A 20,293-nucleotide genomic window follows, 5' to 3' on the forward strand; every position below is an offset into this window, starting at 1 on the left:
CTCTTTACCATTTGCCTTCATTTCTATTTGTTTGTTTATTCTTACTCTCTGAAAACACAGTGGAATGCTTTACAGTGTTGTGGCTAATTGAGCTTGCTAAGTGTTTATTAATGCTATGACGTCCTGCTTAGTGAAGCTAAATGGGGGTGGGGATGGGGATGGGCAGGGTGGTTGTGGGAGGTGGAGGATGGGGTGGCGGGTGGAGGAAGGAGTATGAGGTATACCTTTCAATTATAACAGGAATGTAGAAATAGTGAGGTTCAGATATGAGTACCCCTCCAAAGATTTTCTGCCTACTTAGCATTCTCTGTACCTGTCACTTTTATAAGCATCTACATCAAATGGAATTAGCTAAATTTCCATTAAACATGGTATACACCATATCCTTATAAAGTATAAATACCTAATCTCAGCAAATGTTACAAGAAAGATGTTTTTAGTTTGTTTCAAATGACATCTGTGGTATGTTGTTTTTTTCTGTAGATACATATGTTAAATTAACTCTACTGAATTCCATGGGTCAAGAGATGTCCAAATGCAAAACATCCATCCGCAGAGGGCAGCCAAATCCAGTCTACAAGGAAACTTTTGTTTTCCAAGTGGCCCTATTTCAGCTCTCTGATGTGACACTCATACTGTCCGTATATAACAAACGCAGCATGAAAAGAAAAGAGATGATAGGCTGGATTTCTTTAGGCCTGAACAGCTCTGGGGAAGAGGAACTCAATCACTGGACGGAAATGAAAGAGTCAAAAGGACAGCAAGTGTGTAGATGGCATGCACTGCTAGAGTCATGATGAGTGGGACAGACATGCAATTGAAATCCCAGGCAGCGTGATTTCCGATGATGGCGTTACTATTTTTACCTAGTCACCATGAGAAGAGTTCTTCTTTGAAGAATCATCTTCATTCTACCAACATGTTTTAAGTTCTGTGGAAAGAACATCGAATACTGACATAAGTGAAGACAGGATGTGTCTCTGGTAGAGCTTGTTGGGGAAAACGAAAAACTTATCTCATCGTTGTTAAGCTAACAATCCTCCAGACTTTTAAGAACATGCTTTTGAAGTTCATTTCACGTTAGCAAAAGAGCCAGTCATCTCATGAAACATCAAAACTGTAAACGATTTTTTAAATTAGAATTTTTAGTTGCAACACGGTTTTAGCATCACCCTACGTGTTATCCATAAAACACATTTTGACTGGCTCGTCCCAGGTGTTTGAAATGAAAGTAGTTCTCCAACTCTGTCATAAGTCATATTTAATGTTGAAGGGTTTCAGCCACGTTGGAAATTGTTTTATTTCAGATGTTTTCCCTTTGTGCACTTAGTTTCATCGTGCCTCAGTTCTTCTCAGTACCAGTAAATCTAAGTGCAAGCAAGATCTCATTTTCACAAAGGAATTTTTTTAACATGTTCTTTTAAAAACTCATTTCTTCATTTACCTCTGCTTTTGCCTGATCCAAAGAGACCAAGTCGCTGTACTGGTCCCTTGCAAGTCTTTTAGACAGGTTGTACTGTAGAACTCTGTAACTTTCTGTTGAAAGCACTTCCTGTATTCCTGTATTCCAATGTAGGAAGCTAATAGAGCAGGACCTTACTCTCAAATGTCTTTCAATGATTGACTCTTTCAAATTGTCGTAATGTGCAAATACATTTTTTACAAACTAAAAAATATAGTAGATAAGCTGTTGAAAATTGAACATAATTCAAGTTAAAAGAAAATTTTAACGATCTGCTCTGAGTATTTAGTAACCAACACTGCATAAAGCAGATAGCATTCAAATAAGAAACTGTTGTCTCTCTAAATCTTCACTTTTTCTTCAATTTGTATTTGTGATATAAAGACTCTCCAGTTCTCGGTTTGAACCAGAATATCATGTTCAAAACAGTTCTGAGATTCCTTATGAAGTTTCTAGTGACTTGTGACTAGATTTTATGAAATTTACAGATACATTCAAGTGATGTCATCCTGTGCCTTTCATGTAAGTTAAATTTGCTTATACAGCTGGAAAGTTGTATTTGCAAAAGTAGGCCTTCGATTTTTATAAATGTAAAGATTCCTCAGAACAGTGTCACAAGCTCTTTATTTCCTCTGAAGTATGTACAAGTTGTAAAATGTGCTGTTTTTTAAATGGCATTGCATTTTCATTAGTTTTTATATTTAGGAACTCTGGTTAATCAGGAATATTATAAGCTGTTTTCTTTTTAGTTTTGCTTCTTACCTAATATATAATTTTATGCATATACTTTATTAAATAGAATGTTTTATATATATGAAAAATATTTCTTTTTCTCTTTCTAATTTCTAGTTAAACTAGACAAAAACAAACAATTTACCAGGTACTAAAAAGCAGTATGTCATTGTTCCTAGTTACAACTAAGTACTACATATTATTGTAAGCTAGACCTTGTTATTACCATAATAACAAAACCATGCATAGATATTATTATTTCAACTTGGCTATACTGAAAGGCCTTAAAAGAAATCCAAAAAGACAGTGAACTCTTAATATTTTCTTAGTTTAAAAAAATGGCAGCTCTATGCATTCATACACATGACTTATAAGGTAAAATACAAATGCTAGATTGGGTGACATGAAGTTTCAGAATGTATGTTATATAGTTACATTAAAGGGGAAAATTCATTCTTTTATGGTTATATTAATCAGCCTTTCCAGGGTTTTAATAAATGAGTTAGGTTATAAAGTTAGGTCATGAATCAAATGGCACAGTATCTCTTAAGTATTTTCAGCAGTAGTATGAAAAAAGATTTGAAGAGGGATATAGATTTTACTGAGAAATTAGATTTAGGCATTTGATGCTACAAGTATGTGTTCTGAGTTTGAAACAACTGACTGCATTGCTAACTGAGATCTTCATAATAAAAAGTTACAGTCTTATTTGTAGCTGTAACAAAGCCTCATCAAACACATTATAAAACCAGCTTGGTGCTTTTTCCTTCAGTGAGGAAAAGACCTAGCTAGTTGTTATTTGTTAAATCCGTCTTTCTTCAGACTATGCCCAGAATTGTGTGTGTGCTTTGACACGTCCTTAGAGGTTTGCCTCATATAAGTATCAAATCCAATATGGCCTAAAAATTAATTAACAAATTAAGAAACTTTCAAGAAGGACCTGACCTCCATTCTAGCTGCCAAGTCCTCAAAGACTATGAATTATGTGTATGTGTACCTGTTACACATGCACATGCCTGCACCCCCCCCACACACACACACACGCACACGCACATGCGCGCATATGTAAGGGTTAAGATGCCCTGGCTTTTTCTGATAACTAAAGAGAAAAACATTTATGAAGTTTATGGATTATTTTTATCCTCTATGTACTTGCTGGAAATTATATTTGGTTTGGGGTGCTATTTGCTGCCATTCTCTTCTAAAGCAATATATATATACATACATATATATATATATATGTATGTATATATATATATATATATGTATATATATATATAAAACACACATACACAGAGGGTACCAAAAATATGTATACATATTTTCAGAAAGGAAAACTGTATTGCAATTGTAATACTCAATGTATACCGATAACAAAAGATGAATGCAAGTCACGTTTGACTTCTGCAATTACAGAGGTGCTCAAAGTGGTTACCGTCAGCGTCCAGACACTTCTGATTACAGTGAACTACTGCTTGAGCAACACTGACCAAAGGGTCCACTTGTATAGATTTTTTTGGCACTCCCGGTATATACATATATATACATATATATATATATATATATATATTTATCCTGTGGACTGACACAATTAGAGTGATTACTCCCAAAAGTTTGTCTATTCTTTTGGATAAAGATTAAATAGGGCTCAGGAGACCCACTTCACTCTACTGAATATAACCTACAAGATAGTACTGCTTCTTTTTTGTGTGCTTGAATTTGCATGAGGCTCATAGGTACAATCTTATACCATAGTAATTACAGCAAATAGGGGCCCACTAGTGGGCAACAGGTATTGTCTCTGTTGTCTCAGAAACTTGCGAAAGACAGCCCACTTTCTTACCATTCTCTTAAAACCTCCTAAGTTTTATAACAAAACAAGATAGTCCAATAGGGCAGTTGACTGGCATTCATGTAATTCCTGAGCCTGGAGTGGCCGACTTTGTCTCCCAAATGACCTGCAAAATGTAGTTATTTATTACTGTGCAGGAAACAAAATGTACTTGAAATCAGTAAAGAATTTTAGTATGATATCCTCTTACCTTTCAGAAATTTTCTTCTATAATATTAGTCTCCTATACTATCCACATTTTGTGTGAAATCCACTTGTATATTTTCTTATTATACACTCAGTGAATTCTCAATAATGTTGTATTTAGTGACAAAAATAATAAATTGGCCTCAATTTTGAAAAAGAAAAACCAGTGAGAAGGTATCTAAATGACCCTGATTAATACAGGTATGTTTAAGGGTCGGGCCTGGTAGGGCAGTTTCATCCAGCCTAGTGCAGATGTTAAATCATTTTCTTGACACGGTCATCATTTTCATTTCACTTATCAAGTGAATCAGAAACGTAATCAAGGATTACAAAGTAAGATGCCCCAGTGGGGAAAAGGCCGTAGAATTGAGGGTGTTCTTCAAGATGAAGATGGAGACCAAATGATATAATTTTTCAAGTGCACTTGAGATAAGCTAGTCAAAGGTGTAAATTTTACATGAAGTAAGAACAGTAGTCACCAACAAATTTGGATGAAGGTCTCTATCCAGATATGAATAGAAATCACACAAATCCACTTTCATAAAATCGCCATTTTTCTGCAAAGACTAGATAATTAATTCGTAGCAATTTTTCCCATTGATATTTCACATAATTGGTTATTACTCAAAACGTTTTATTTTTTTTTCCCATTTACTGTCCCCAGTTCACCCATGGCCTACACTGGATGTAGCTATCAGTATCATCATCACCAGCCAAACTAAATATCAAGCACAAGTTTAAAACATGCTACGGAGCTGTTTTTTTTTTTTAATTAACTTTAAAACATCATTTGTGCCCACCAAAATGTATAACAATGGTAACTGCTGTAATTTACTAAGGTCTAGCACAATAATTTATTATTTTGTTTGATTCTCACAACACTACTATGAGGTAAGTAATAGTATCATCAGCTTATAGAGGTTAAGCAGTCTTGCCCAAGGTCATTCAGTAAGTAAGTAGTAGAACTAGGATCAGAACCCAGGTATAAATTAAAACATGAACTATGCATCTTGCATTTGCACCCCTCTTTACTAGCTGCCAGAAAAACAGGACAACCTTATATGCATCAATAATCCACCCACCTTAATTGAATGGCAGAACTAGACAAAGAGAAGGAAAAAACAGACAGCTTGGGAAAGAAATACAAGACAAAGAAAAGGTTAGAGATTGTTTTTCTTCTCAGAACACATATGGTACTTTAGTGTTATATTTGTAGATGATTGATTTTTGAAGACTTGGGGATTTAATTTATTCTGTCGTTTTAGCCTATACTTACTTCTATTCTGAAAGTGTATTAATTTATTCTGGTCCTTGTCCACTTTCAGGAATCCAAGATACTTTAATTGTGTATGGTCACCTTTCTGCCCTGTGAAGTGGATAGCTTGTATTCATTAGCACATATCTTGCCCATATCAATGGTGAGAGAAGACTCTTGTCTTCCTTTGTGTTCTCATTGCAATTTATTTATGTTTCTTCTATACCCTTTATTAGGGTTTAACTTTGTTAAGGTTATTAAGGTTTAAAGTTAGATTACAGCTAATTTTATTGCATATATCTATTCCCCTTGGTAGTAGTTAATGCCTAGTCTTATCTTTATGTGCCCCTTACTCATAGTAGGCACAGGATAAATACTGAATTGAACTAAATTCCCTATGGAAAAGATTAATAATACTGTCCTGTGTCTCAATTTTTATGGATTTATTTATTCCTTCATTTCACCTACATTTATAAGAATACCTACTATGTGCCTTGTATTGTTCTAAGTGCTACAGATGCAGAGATGATAATAAATTGGACAGTCTTTGCCCTCATGGAGCTTGCATTCTAAGGGAGGATTCACAGGGTGATGCATGTTTAGTAGAGGAGTAGAACATGGAGTTCAGAAAATTCTTCCTGGAGAAGATAATCCCTAAATTGGGTCTTAAAGAAAAAATACTGATTAGACTCCCATCAAGGAACATATTCTCTCAAAAGGGCAAAATTTAAAGCAATGGTTCCCAAACTATAGTGTGTTTTAAGAATTACTCTGAGAGCTTAATTTATATTCCAAAGCCCCTCCTCCAGAGTCTTTCATTTGGTCGGGGGTGGAACCCAAGAATCTACATTTTCTTAAGCTCCCCAGGAAATCTGTCTAGTTTTCTTGGTAGAGAATATTGAGCTCATTACATAGAATTGTTGACAGCAGTGTTTCAGTGCCCATACATTAGATCTTTAAGTTTGATAGTGATAAATGATAATGGGTTTAAGACTAGCATTAGTGCGAGTGACTTTATGTGTGCTTCCTTAAAAACAAAGATATTTAATGAAAAGACTTAAAAGTGATATTTAATTATGAGTTCCTGTACATTCATTAACACTCAACATAAACTTTTCAATGTGTTCCTTGGTATAATAAATAAATTCTATTATGCTGGTTTTATGATTCCTGAAAATTCCTTTGGATTATTGTTCAAATATTTTCTTCCAAGCTGTCTTTACAGTCAGTGATAGATATAAGGCAGAGAGAGAGTCGGAGGAGATATTTATCTTGTCTCTGTCAGTGTTCTAAACGAAGTAAGACTGACTTTTAAGTAAATGTATAGTAGCAGCTGTAGGGGGTAGTATTTTTCATTCTTGTGTATAGTAAGCTTTCTTGCCTTTTATTATCATCCTACATGGCTTCATGGTCATTTCTCATCAGATAAATTTCATTCCTGGATTCTTCACCAGGGACAGCAATGTTTCCGTCACCTGTGCCCTAATCTCTATTTCCTTGATTGCTTTGCTCTTTCTTAGGGTCTTGTATTTCAAATAACAAGTTAATATAGCAGCCTCAGGCCCTCCTCTTTCTCTAAAAATGAATGCTGTGGACAAGGTTTATCCACGTTTCTATTTTCCCTTCTCACAAAAGTAGTCATACCCCCTTCTCTGGTGCAATGTTTTGCAAGAACGTATTTTACATTTTGAAAGTTCTTTTTTTCCAAACAAAGATCTGTGATTAACCCACTTGAAAATGAGGTTATTTGAATATTTGAAATAACATGGTTAAGGAATTAGGTAGTTTTTGTCACTACTGCTGTATCACTGTTTGGTCTGGTTATAGTTTGAGATCTGGTTAATTCAATCTTCATATGAAAGAGTTCGAGAGACTGGGATTATTAGTGTATTACCAACAATGAATGTAAGAATCACACTCTTTTCTCTCCCTATTTAGACAAGTACGTATCTCTTTTTAAATGTTCCTTTCTTCCTCGCTGCCTCTGTTCCCCACTCCTATTCATGGATATTCACACTAGATTACAAGAGTATTGCAGGGCTGACCCGGTACCTGTCGAAAAGTGACACCTGGCTTTTTTTTCTTAATCAAATGGCCTGGACAGCAGGGAGAACCTGACAGGTTTTCTCAGAGACGAGCGAGAGAGCAAAGCATGATTAGTCAGCATGGCTTTGTGGCTGCTCTTGTGGTTGTTACTGCTGTACACTCACCTTGAACGTCATGAAGTATCCTGGCATCATGTTGTGTGGGCTCGGAGCCGAGAAGGAAACCGCATTATTACTCTAACAAAAGTTGGGCATAATTTTATTGTAGCAGTTCAACCCTTAGTACATAAAAATTTCTAAATAATTAACTATGAAAAGAAAGTCACTGGTGTGGCAGTGGTTTTTGCAAGATTTTTGACATCATTTCAATGTCAATTTGACAGTCTGTATTTTAAATTGTCCTATTATTTTACGGCCCTTTATTATTCTGATTACTGTTTGATATTTCAGTTTGTCTTTTAAATATTCAAGACTGCTTTTAAAAAGAAAAACCTTAACACCTTTGTTTATGCCTTTAACATGTGAATGCTCACCTGACACTTAACTGTGTTTAAAATGAATACCCAATGATGAAATATAATACTCCATTATACACTGAAAAAAAATAATTTTCTGAAATTTGTTTATATATTCAGATCTTGCTAGAATGGTTATTTCCATAAGTCTAAGCAGTTACTATTAAATATAGCCATTTTGTTTAATGAGAAAAGCCGAATTTTCCCTTATCCCTGAGATTTATTGTTTCTCTTGCCTTTCACATCTGATTGAAGGGAGATGGCTGTGACCCTCTTACCAACACTTCAGTTGTCAGTTTCTGAGTCTACTCACTTCCCCCAGATGACATTTTGAGTCACAATGAAACTTTTTGTACCCACAGACTAAGTCCTCACCAGTGATTCCTATTCATAACCCCCATTAATGTTGATGAAAGTAATACATAAACAGCAATAAAAGAAAAGACCCCTAAAGCATAAAGGATCAATGTCTAGAGCCTTGGTATAGGGTGGCACTCTTACTACATAAATGTGACTTCAGTCTCAATAGAGTAGTAGAAGCCAGTTCCTTGGAAATGAGATTTTAGGTCATCTCCTTTTGCTCTTCTCTCTTCTCCCTCAAGCTTACACATTCTTCTTTATTTTAAATTTTGTGAGGAAGCCTTAAAAAACCCTGGTTTAAAATTTTTCAAACGTTGACTTAACCAGGCAATTTCATAAAAAAGGAAAACTGAAGTAAACACCATAGAGTCATAGGAAGCCTTTCTTTTTTGAGGGGTGGGATGGTGCTTGTTTTCCTTTGGGACGGTCTTTTTGGATAAAAATTGGGAATATTTATAACGTTCTATAATCATGTCAGATTTGTTTTGTGAGAGGAAACCAGAGTAGCTTTTGCATATAAATTGGCTCTCTTAGTACTTAAGTATATTTAAACAATCATTTGAAGCACCGCCAGAAAATAATGCTGATTTTTCAAACAATATTTTGAAATTATAAGTTCTTTAAATTTACTAAGAAAATTTCCAATAGTAGCTTGCACTACAAAATTAATTTATGATGTTTCTGCATAATTTTATTGAGATAACTTGTTTTTGTGGTGAAAATAATACAGTGGCAATTTTGAGGAATCTTTAAAGCTGTCATAGAGAGGCAGCCAAATTTTGGATTTTTACTAGAATTTTGAAATAAGAAAGCATCAGTATTACTTTTCAGTTTCAATTAGTCTTGATGAAGAACAGTTATTATATGAGTTTTAGGGGTCTTGATAAATGTTGGGATCTATTTTTTACAAACTGATGATATTCATTATTCCTCAGTACTCTTGCATTGCGTTGTATTTCTCAAAATAATGTAATTTTATGAAAAACTCATTAGTGGAATCTGTTATTCAATATCCCCTTACTTTTCTCCTCCCTACTTCCCACCTTTCCTGCCTTCCTCCCTCCCTCCCTCCTTCCCTCTCCTTCCCTCCCTCCCGCTGTCCCTTCCTTCCTTCCTTATTTCTTTCTTCCTTTTTTTTTTTGAGGCAAGAAGCTTCCTTGATAGTATAGTTTCTACAGAGCTTTCTTACTTATTTTTCTAATAATGGATATAACAGTGGGATGACGTTTAAATGCTCTGTGAGCAAAACTCTATTAAACAACCTGAAGAAATGCTTGGCTGATTAACATTTCCTTTGGTCTTAAATTGTCTCCAACATATTTTCCAGTGACTCTACACCATTAATGGATCTTATTAAAATATACAAGTGTCTGTATGGTTAGCAACAGTGTTGTATTATTGTCACATATTATGCATTTTTGGTCAAAAATATAAACATGCGTGTGTGAAACAACCCATTTTATAGAATGATCATATATAATTATTTTCATGTAATTGAAAATGTGCTGTATGTTGCATTTTATTCTCATATATACTTTTCTACTATCTATATACACCGATTGTCTCGGTGCCTTTTTCCTTTTGTATAATTGTATTACAAAAAGAAATTACTGACCTCTGTGTGAACAATGTAAAAACTTAAAATTATTAGTCCAAGAGATTTTAATGGCAGTTTAATTTTCCAGAGAATAAACTTTTGCGTGGGTTAAAAGTTACTTTTTTTCACCTTTCTGTAAGAAATCTCTTCACATTTTAGTAGTCACTTGGAATGGGTAAGCATCTGACATATCTAATGGTGACACACAAAAGTAAGCTCTAATTTTTATCACTGACTAATAAGTGTTAATATGACTGTTAAAAAATTAAAATAATGTCAATTACAAAGTAAACATCAAATGGATATATGAGGTGTGATCAGAAAATACGGTGAATGTTTAAATTTAAAAAATTTATTATAGTAAAAGACACATTGCTATTAATCACCCTCAAAAGACTTCCCCTCCCTTCAAACACACTTATCCATCATTCGTGCTGAAGCAGTTCTGGAAGTCCTCTTTCCTGAGTGTCTTAGTTGCGCTGTCATGGCTGCCTCGCTGTCCTGAATCATTTTGACTTTGGGGAGTCGCATGGTACCAGTTCCTGTGAATAAAGTAGATGAGAACACACCATAATGTTTTTATTTGACAGAAATTGGTGTACCAGAAGCGATGTGTGACATGGAGGCTTTCCGTTGTGATCAGCAAATATGGTGAATGCTGTTGCTGCGGGCCATCCAACAGAAAGGCAGGAACCTTCAACAGGGGAAGTGAGGCATCAAACCTTAGTAACTGTGACAAGTTTCAACTTATTCAGTGCAGTCGGGTGTGAGCTACGGTTGAGAGGAGGTGTGTTTTAAAGTGTGCCATATATCATCCTCCATCATGACAGCATTCCATGTCACACATCACTTCTGGTATACAGCGATTTCTGTCAAATAAAAACATTACGGTGTGTCCTCATCCACCTGATTCACTGGATCTGGCACCGTGCAACTTCTGGACCTTCCCAAAGTCAAAATGATTCAGGACATTGAGGCAGCCATGACAGCGCAACTAAAGACACAAAAGAACTTCCACAACTGTTTCAGAAAGTGGCAAGAACGATGGTATAAGTGTGTTCAAAGTGAGGGGGAGTGTTTTGAGGGGGATTAATGTGTCTTTTAGTGTAATAATTTTTTTTAAACATTCGCCGTATTGTTTGATCACATCTCGTATGTAAATGGTATTAAGATCTCAAGTTTGAAAGAAATCTCATTTAAATGTGTTATGAGATTCTTCTATCAAATGTTTGGGTCATATTGTTTTCCTTAATTCTAAGTCAAATCTGACCTCTAAGGAAAATACACTACAAATTTAAACATTTTAAAATAATCTTCTATAAAGTCCATAAATAAACCATGATTGAAACTAAGTAGCTTTAAAATGATCTCAGTATCTTTAGCTGGAATATAAATATGTATACAGTACTGTTTAGCTTGCTCTTTTATTTAATGTGAATTTGTCCTAATTAATACTGGTATTGTGATTCTGTTTATCAAAATCATTTTCTATTTGGCAATACTAGTTTGTTGATTTTTAATTCTTTTTTATTAGGTGGCTATTGTATTGTTTCCTAAAGACCTTGAGTTTAGATAGTTTTCGTATTTCATTGCCATTTTATTTCCAGCAACAAGGACTTATAACAACAGACTTAAGTACCATTTTTCCTATTAAAAATAATTTAAACTTTTGGTGCTCTAAAATTGATAGAAATTAAAGCTGTTACATTATCTAATCTCTGATTGTCTTTGAATCTTTAGTTCCATAAGTTAGTCAGAAGCCTTTTTCAGTAAACTTTTTCAAAGAGTAGAACACCAGTGCCCAATTGGTCTGGTTTATTTATTTTTTCTTTTTTGTTAAAGAGTTCTCTGTACTGAAATAATAATGCGAACATGAAACACTTCTGCTTATACTAAATGGGTTCATAATTTAATCTCCAACAAACTTTAAGGAATTTGTACTCCTTCCCAGTACTTGCTGCTGAGTTCTTCCTCTTCTTTCGAACACTCTGGGCTCCATTATTAAAGCATTTAAGGTTGAATTAGCAAAAATAATAGACTTACTCATGAGTTTACTCCAAAGAAGGTCATATTCATCTGGGTCATGGCTTACTGTCTTTCACAGAATTACAATTGGTATAAAGTGAAATTTCAGCAGAGAAAAAGGTATATGTGCATTCTTACTGGCAAATCATTAAATTAACATTTTTTTAAATTGTTACAGAGGGATTTAGGTAGTAATTCATCATACCATGTTATAGACTTAAGGTTATGTTTTAATTGCAAATCAATTGTAACTCCTTTCATCTCCAATATGCAAAATAATATTTAAGTCAACTTTTTCTTTCCATAGATTTTCAGAATATTCCGTATTTCCCATTTGAAAATAAAGTCATTCCCAATTTAGAAATAAAAGGTCTCAGTAAAATATGTGAAATATTTTGTTTGATTAATACTTTATAATGAATTATAATAGTATAATACACTAAATATCTGCATAACTCAATGCCAAATGAATGGGGACAAGTTATATAAGGATTTTATATACTTAATTAGTAAAACAAAAACCGAAGGATTATTTTCAGTTGGTATAAGGAAAATATATGTTAATATGTGGTAGACACTGCCCACTTTTTACCAAAATCCATGTTTTTCTCTTCTTCTTGGTTCTATGGCTATCTTATAATTCTCAGCCTCTCTTGAAATTAGGTATGGCCATATGATCAAGTGCTAGCCAATGAAATACGAGCAGAAGTGATATGCTCCAATTTTGAGGAGATGTTTTAAGAAACAAATAGGCTTTCTCCATGCCTTCTTTCACTTTCTACTGGCTGGACACAGAGGAAACTGAAAGCTGAGGGAATAGCAGAACCAAAGTTTGGAAAGATCCTGGGTCACTGAGTCACCTCACAGAAAAGAGATAACCAGATATCATCTGCCTTGGAATATTAACATAAATGAGAAGAAAAACTCATATTTTGGCCATTACACATTTTAGAGTCCATTTGTTACTGCAAACAATTGAAACTAAGACAAATATTGGGACCTTCCACTGGGGTTCTGTGAGAATGAAAACCTCCAGTGGCGTAAGAGCCAGAGTGAGGAAATAGAGCAGGCTGAGAAACTGTGACCCATATTATGCAGTGGAAAGGGGGTCACTGTGATTACTGAACCTGTAGTTTGGGGGAAATGGATGGAAGGAGCCAGAGTAATAGTGTATTTGAGATGTCTTTTGCTAAAAGATGTTACAAGAAAGCAGTCAACTCAGTCAAGAAATAAATGGTTTTCAAGCAGAGATTGAAAGAAATGGAGAGACTAAGGGTCTTAGGGGTTTGAAAAGTCTGCTTCTGAACCCCAAATATTAAGATTTTCGACTAAAAAGAGTCTTCAGTCAGAAAGGCCTATTGACTGCTCAGCTAAACAAAGGGACTCAACCATGTGGCAAAGATCAGAATGCTTAGTGTTGCCTCTTATTTCAGGGGAACTCAAGGTAAACTTGAAATGCTCATGAAGCAAACTATGAACGTTGTATAGCCCCCAAGAAGGAAATAATTCAGAACACCTACTTCAAATGAAAGCATAGCATATAACAGAAAATGAAAACCTTCCCAGAGTTAGAGCATATTACCTGTGAGAATAATGGATGAGAGAGTGCCTCCTAGAAAACAGATCCAGGGTAAATCAAAAACTCCTCTACTAAAGAGAGAAATTGGGGTTTTCACTACTACAAATCAGTGATGGCTGTATGTTTCTCATTTTCTCATTCTTCCCCTTTTCAAATGACTGCAATGATCCATTCCCAGCTCTACATTGTATATTTGGTGGACATTGGGGGGCAGGTAATTTGTCTTTAAATTCCCAGGTCCCTGGACTTGATGGAAAGGAGAGGGCATCACCAGACATAAGGGACTTTGGAAAGATTGCTGTAACTGGGTGGGACTTGAGGTTGTCTTATTTAGGGAGAATGTAAGCTGTTTAATAAAAGCTTTGTTCTCTTCTTCCTGGACACATGCTAGAGTACATTCCCCAGCCTCTTGCAAATATCTGTGGCTACGTAACTGAGTTCCAGCCAACTGGAATGTAAGTAGAAGTGATATACATCATTCCTAGGCAAAATGTCTCCTTTAGTCTCTCTCCCCATCCAGTAGCTGGTTACAGATGATGACGAGTGGCCAAGGGATGGTGGAACCACAAGATGAAAGGAGCCTAGGTTCTTAAATCACTGCTTGGAGATCCTCTTCTTACCAGCCAATAATATCTCTTCAGCATGTTACATGAGCAAAAAGTAAACATCTATTGTATGTTTGAGCTATTATCCACTTTGAGCCTATTTTGTTCCTGTAACACATAATTTATACTGATAGGTAAGCTCATGGATTCCAAACTAGTAACTGAGAGAAGACTAGATGGCATTATAACCAAAAAAGACAAAACTTCTATACAGTATGATGAAGAACAAGGCCTGACACCTGATTGTTTGGGGGCCGAAACCAAAGAATGATGTCTCAGGAACACTGCCTGCCAGCACTACTTGAATAAGTTATTTTTAGGAACGGGTTTTAAGGCTATCGGATTTAAAATACTTGTCTCTCCAATTTGACCAAACTAAGAGAAGTGAGTTTAACCATGACCCAAGAGATGAGAGGAGGTGATAAGCTGAAAGCCAGAGAAGGAATGAAAATTTAGGCATCCAACCTAGAGACAGAAGTGAAGAAATAAGAACGCTGGAGGAATATAGGGTAAGGAGAGGAAAAAAGCAAGCAGTGAACAGATAACTCAGTAAAGTTAAGGCAAGGATACCAGAAATATGAGGGACAAGATGAGAGCCAGATTGTTAAAAAGAAAAAACCTTCAATTCAGTCTACAGTCTTTTGGACCTAACCTTATAAGCTTTACAGTAGATGAGTGAGCTTAAGAAGGCGAGTCTATTAGGGGATAAGAATCAGGGAAGGAGATCAATTAGGAAGCTATTTTTAAAATGCAGATGTTTAAAAACGTTAAATAACTAGATATGAGATAATACTAGGAGCTTAGGTGAAGAATGTTTTTGAAAAATTAGATTGGTGTGACATCTTAAAGGAAGAGTTTCTAGGCCTTAATGACTAATGGGGGCGTTGGGGGGGGGGTGAAGAAGTGCATGAGAGAGGATGGAATTAGAGTGGTTTTGAGTAGCAGGTAAGTAAGGAATGAGGTTACCAAATAAAGGAGTTCAGAGAAGCTGGGTTTTTAGAGTTGATTTTAACTATGTTGACTTTCAAATGACATTTTGTGGAAAATGCCCATAAACTGGAAATGAAGGTTTGTAATTTTGGTGAAAGGTAAAGACTGCATTTTGGGAGCCATGCAAACTACTAGAATGACTAAGTCACAGGAGCCAAGAGCCAACACATCCTCTCACTAGAGCGTGAGTTCTCTGATGACAGAAACTACCTGCTCACAACAGCTTTCCCAGTACCTAGAACAGTGCCCAGGGCATAACAGACACTTATCTTGTGTGCTATGACCTTGCTATATTTACTTATTAGTTTCAAAAGTTTTTTTGTTCTTCTTGTTGTCAATTCTTTGGGATTTTCTACATAAATAAGCATGTCATCTAAAAACACAGTTTTATTTCTTCTTCCCCAATGTGTGTACTTTATTTCCTTTTCCTTACTTCTTGGACTAGATAGGACTTCCAGTACAACGTTAAACACAAGTGGTGACAGATGGCATACTGCCTTGTTCCCAGTCTCAGAGGGATAGCGTCCAGTTGCTTACCATTAAGTGTTAGCTGTAGGTCTTTTGGAGATGTTCTTTATCAAGTTGAGGAACTTATCCTTTGTTCCTAATTTACTGAGAATATTATTTAATATATCTAAATATCTGTATCTAAATATAGAATTTGCTGAGTTTATTATGACTAGGTGTTGAATTTTGCCAAGTGCTTTTTCTACATCAATTGATAATGATCAGATGATTTTTCTTCTTTAGCCCATTAAAGTAATTGATTACGTTGGTTGGTTTTCTAATGTTGATCCAACTTTGCATACTTGGAACAAATCTCACTTGGTCATGGTATATAATTCTTGTTACATACTTACTGGTGTATTCAATTTGCCAATATTTTGTTGAGGATTTTTGCATCTATGTTCACGAGAACTACTGGTCTGTAGTTTCCTTCTTTGTAATGTCTTTATCTGGTTTTGGTATTGGTATAAGGCTGACCTCATAAATGTTTGGTAGAATCGATCTGTGAAATCATCTGGGCCTGATGATGTCTCTTCTTGAAGGTTATTAATTATTGATTTAATTTTTAATAGATTAAAGCCTATTCAAATTAGCTATTTCAGTGCGTGTGAGAGTTTTGGTAGTTTATATCTTTCAAGGAATTTGTCTGTTTTATCAGATTTGTGGGCAAGAGTTGTTAATAATATTCCATTATTATCCTTTTAATGTGCATGGGATCGGTAGTGGTGGTCCTTCTCATTTCAGATGTTGGTAATTTATGTCTTTCTCCCTCTTTTTTTTCTCTCTCTTTTTCTCTCTTGTTCCTATGCTAGCTGGGCTAGCACTTTGTCAATTTCATTGATGTTTTCTGAGATCATCTTTTGGTTTTGTTTTTTTTTAAAGATTGTTATTAAAAGTATAGCTAACATACAAAAATACATTAGTTTCAGGGGTACATCATAATTATTCAACATTTATATACCTAAAGAAGTGATCGCCATGATAAGTCCAGCAACTGTCTAACACCATACTATGCTATCACAATATTATTGACAATATTTCCCATGCTGTACATTGCATCCCCATGACTTACTTGTTTTACACCAGAAAATTTGGACCTCTTATTCCCCTTCCCCTTCCCCCTTTTTTTAATTTTTCAATTACAATTGACATTCAATATTCTTTATATTGAATGTTTCAGGTATACAGCACAGTGATTAGACATTTATATAGTTTAACAAGTGATCCCTCTGACTAGACTAGTACCCACCTGTCACTATACATAGTTATTACCCTATCATTGACTATATTCCCTACTTTTTTATTTTACATCCCCATGACTATTTTGTAACTACCGATTTGTACTTCTTAATCCCTTCACTTTTTTCACCCTGCCCCCCAACACCCACCCATCAATCACCCCAAAAAATCTAGTACCCGTATGACAGCATAGTTATTACAATATTACTGACCATATTTCTTATGCGATACCCTACATCCCCATGACTACTTTTCTCAATTCCTTCCCCTTTTTCATCCACATCCCCAACCCCCTCCCACCTAGCAACTATCAAAATGTTTATGTATTTATGAGTTTGTCTCTGCTTTTGATTTTTTGTGGGTTTTTTTTTGCTTATTTTGTTCTTTAGATTCCACATATAAGTGAAATCACATTGCATCTGTCTTTCTCTATCTGATATACTCCACTCAGCACAATCCCTTCCAGATCCATTTATGCCACCACAGATGGCGAGAACCCATTCCCTTCCATGGCCGAGCAATATTCCATTGTATATACAGAGGGTGCCAAAAAGATGTATACACATGTTAAGAAAGGAAAAAAAAAACTGTATTAAAATTGTAATACTCAATATATGTATATTGGTAGCAAAAGATAAATACAAATCATGTGTATACATTTTTTTTGGCACACCCAGTATGTACCACCTCCTCTTTATCCATTCTTCCATTGATGGAAACCCAGGCTGCCTCCACACCTTGGCCATTGTAAACAGTGTTGCAATGAATGTATGGATGCACAGGTCCTCTCGAAGTAGCATTTTGGGTTTCCTCGGATAGATACCCAGAAGTGGGATTATGGGGTCCTCATTTGTCTCTTGTTATAGCCGTTGTTTTAAAGTCTATTTTGTCTGGTGTATTACTACCCCAGCTTTTTTCTGGTTTTCTTTCATTTCCATTTTCATGAAATAACTTTTTCCATCCCTTTAATGTTCATCTGTGTGTGTCTTTCAATCAGAAGTGAGTTTCTTGTAGGCAGCATATGAAAAGGTTTTGTTTTCTTATCCATCTAGCCCTCCTATGTCTTTTTCGTGGAGCATTAAATCCATTTACATTGAAAGTAATTATTGATAGATATGTAGCTATTGCCATTTTATTATTCATAATTTTTATCTTTTAAATTTTACATTTTAAAGAAGTCCCCCTAACATTCCTTGTAATACTGGTGTGGTGATGATGAACTCCTTTAGCTTTTTCTTATCTGGGAAGCTCTTTACCTGTCCTTCAATTTGAAATGATAGCCTTGCTTGTTATAGTACCCTTTGTTGTGGGTCCTTGCTTTTCATCATGTTGAATATTTTGTACAGCTTTTCATCGTGTTGAATATTTTGTGCAAATCCCTTCTGACCTGCAATGTTTCTGTTGAGAAATCAGCTGACACTCTTATGGGAGCTCCCTTATAAGTTACTAGTTGCCTTTCTCTTGCTACTTTTAGGATTCTCGCTTTGTCTTTAACCTTTGCCATTTTAATTATGATGTGTCTTGCTGTGGGCCTGTTTGGGTTCATCTTATTTGGGACTCTCTGTGCGCACCTGTTATAGCTGAACCTTGATTGCTATTGGCATGTCAGTAGGTGGGATTGGCCCTCCGGCTGACTGGCTGTGAGGTTTGACCACATCCACAGCTTATTGGCTGCTATGGAGGAGGCTGACCCCACTGAGTGGGATTCGCCCCAGTAGTCTCTTGTGCCTGTTGAGACCACCCTTTATGTGTGCACTTGTGGAATTCACTGGATGCTCTGCTGCATTCCGAAGCTAGTCTCCAGGTATGTTGGTTCTGGGGCCTCTTGGGAGGAGCTCTACTGAAGGCCTAGGTCACCCACTGCCTGTGATCAGTCAGGGACTCCCTGGTAGGAGCTATAAAGCTATCCACAGTTGTTTGCTGCCTGTGCTAATGTTGGAGGCACATAGGAGGACACACTGCAAACTGAAGACAGCTATTACCAGTACCAGCCCTGCGGTAGCTCCACAAAAAGCCAACACACCCCTGACCTGCTGCCACCTGCTGGCTCCCTTAAGGTTCAGCCACTGATAAAGCCTTATGTGGTACACAAGTTGGGTGACGCAGGTTCTCAGGGAGTCACTAGAGTGGGAAGAGTTGTGGTCACCAGGTTGGGAGAGGTGGGTAGGGCAGGTTCCCAGTAAGTCAGCAGGGTGGAGCAGCAGAGTTCAGCAGACCAATCAGATTCAAATTTAGCCCGTAGGAAGGGCTCAACACAGGAAAAGTGTTGTCTGCCTGCCAGCTACACAGGAGAAAAACCCCTCACAGAGAAAATGGTGACTGTCCTCCAGCCCTGACCCAAAGCCACACACCTCACTCTGCCCCCTGTATGCCTCCAATGCCTTCCGAGTCACCGTCCGTCTGCCAGAGCCCAGGGTGAGTGCCTGGAGGTGAGAGAGTCTGTTTAAATGGCTCAGGCCATTTAAGAGAATGTCTGGGTTATCACAGCCATCTGCCCCATATGGATGATCAGAATCCCTACAGGTTTTCACAGCCAGATGTGTGGGGGCTCCTGTTCCTGGCACCAGCACTTTGGGCTGGGAAGCCTGGTGTGGGGCTGGGATCTCTCGCTCCCGTGGGGGAACCTCCATGGCCAAGATATCCCTCCAGGTTCTCAACCACCACACAAAGGTCTGGGGCCGGCCCATTTTGCCTCTTAACCCCTCCTACCAGTCTTGACGTGGTTTCTTCTTTATATCTTTAGTTATAAAACTCTGTTCAGCCAGACTTCAGATGGTTCTCTGTGTTGACTGTTCTATAATTTACTTGTAATTCTAACTCTTTCCTGGAAGGAAACAGGCACAGTATTTACTCCGCCATCTTGGATCTCTCCATCTTTTGGTTTTATTGATTTTCTCTATTAATTTCCTGTTTTCAATTTCATTGATTTCAGCTCAATTTTTATTATTTCTTTTATTCTGCTTGCTTTAGACTTAAATTGGTCTTCTTTTTCTAGTTTCCTAAAGTATAAACTTAGATGATTGAATTTAGATCTTTTTTTTCTACTATGTGCATTTAAAGCTGTAAATTTTTTCTAAGTACTGTTTTCTCCATATTCCATAGATTTTGATATTTTTTTTATATTTTCATTTTCATTTAAATATTTTAAAATTCCTCTTGAGAATTCTTCTTGGCCCATGTGTTATTCGGAAGCATGTTGTTTAATTTCCAACTCCAGAAAAATTGTTGATTTTCAGTTTGTTCAGCCTTTTCTTGTTTTAAGAATATGAGAGACAATTTACAAGCTCTGCATGTTAGAGCTGAAACCAGAAATCCTTAGAAAGTTTGTAAGCACTTGAGCTTAT

The 20,293-nt window shown here is 36.2% G+C and overlaps 1 protein-coding gene across 2 annotated transcripts in view; it reads left to right on the plus strand.

Annotated features, from left to right (window-relative positions):
* Positions 1-11,634, plus strand: part of SYT14 (synaptotagmin 14) — a 181,926-nt gene extending 170,292 nt beyond the window's left edge. For both annotated transcript variants that reach the window (XM_081026789.1, XM_081026790.1), the window contains one exon: positions 484-11,634. In XM_081026789.1, coding sequence (XP_080882915.1) covers positions 484-797 — 314 coding nt within the window. In that variant the 3' untranslated portion in view covers positions 798-11,634. The remainder of the gene's footprint in view (positions 1-483) is intronic.
* The last annotated feature ends 8,659 nt before the right edge of the window (positions 11,635-20,293 follow it).

This window comes from Rhinolophus hipposideros (genome assembly GCF_964194185.1).
Source record: "Rhinolophus hipposideros genome assembly, chromosome: 19".
NCBI classification, from domain to species: domain Eukaryota; kingdom Metazoa; phylum Chordata; class Mammalia; order Chiroptera; family Rhinolophidae; genus Rhinolophus; species Rhinolophus hipposideros.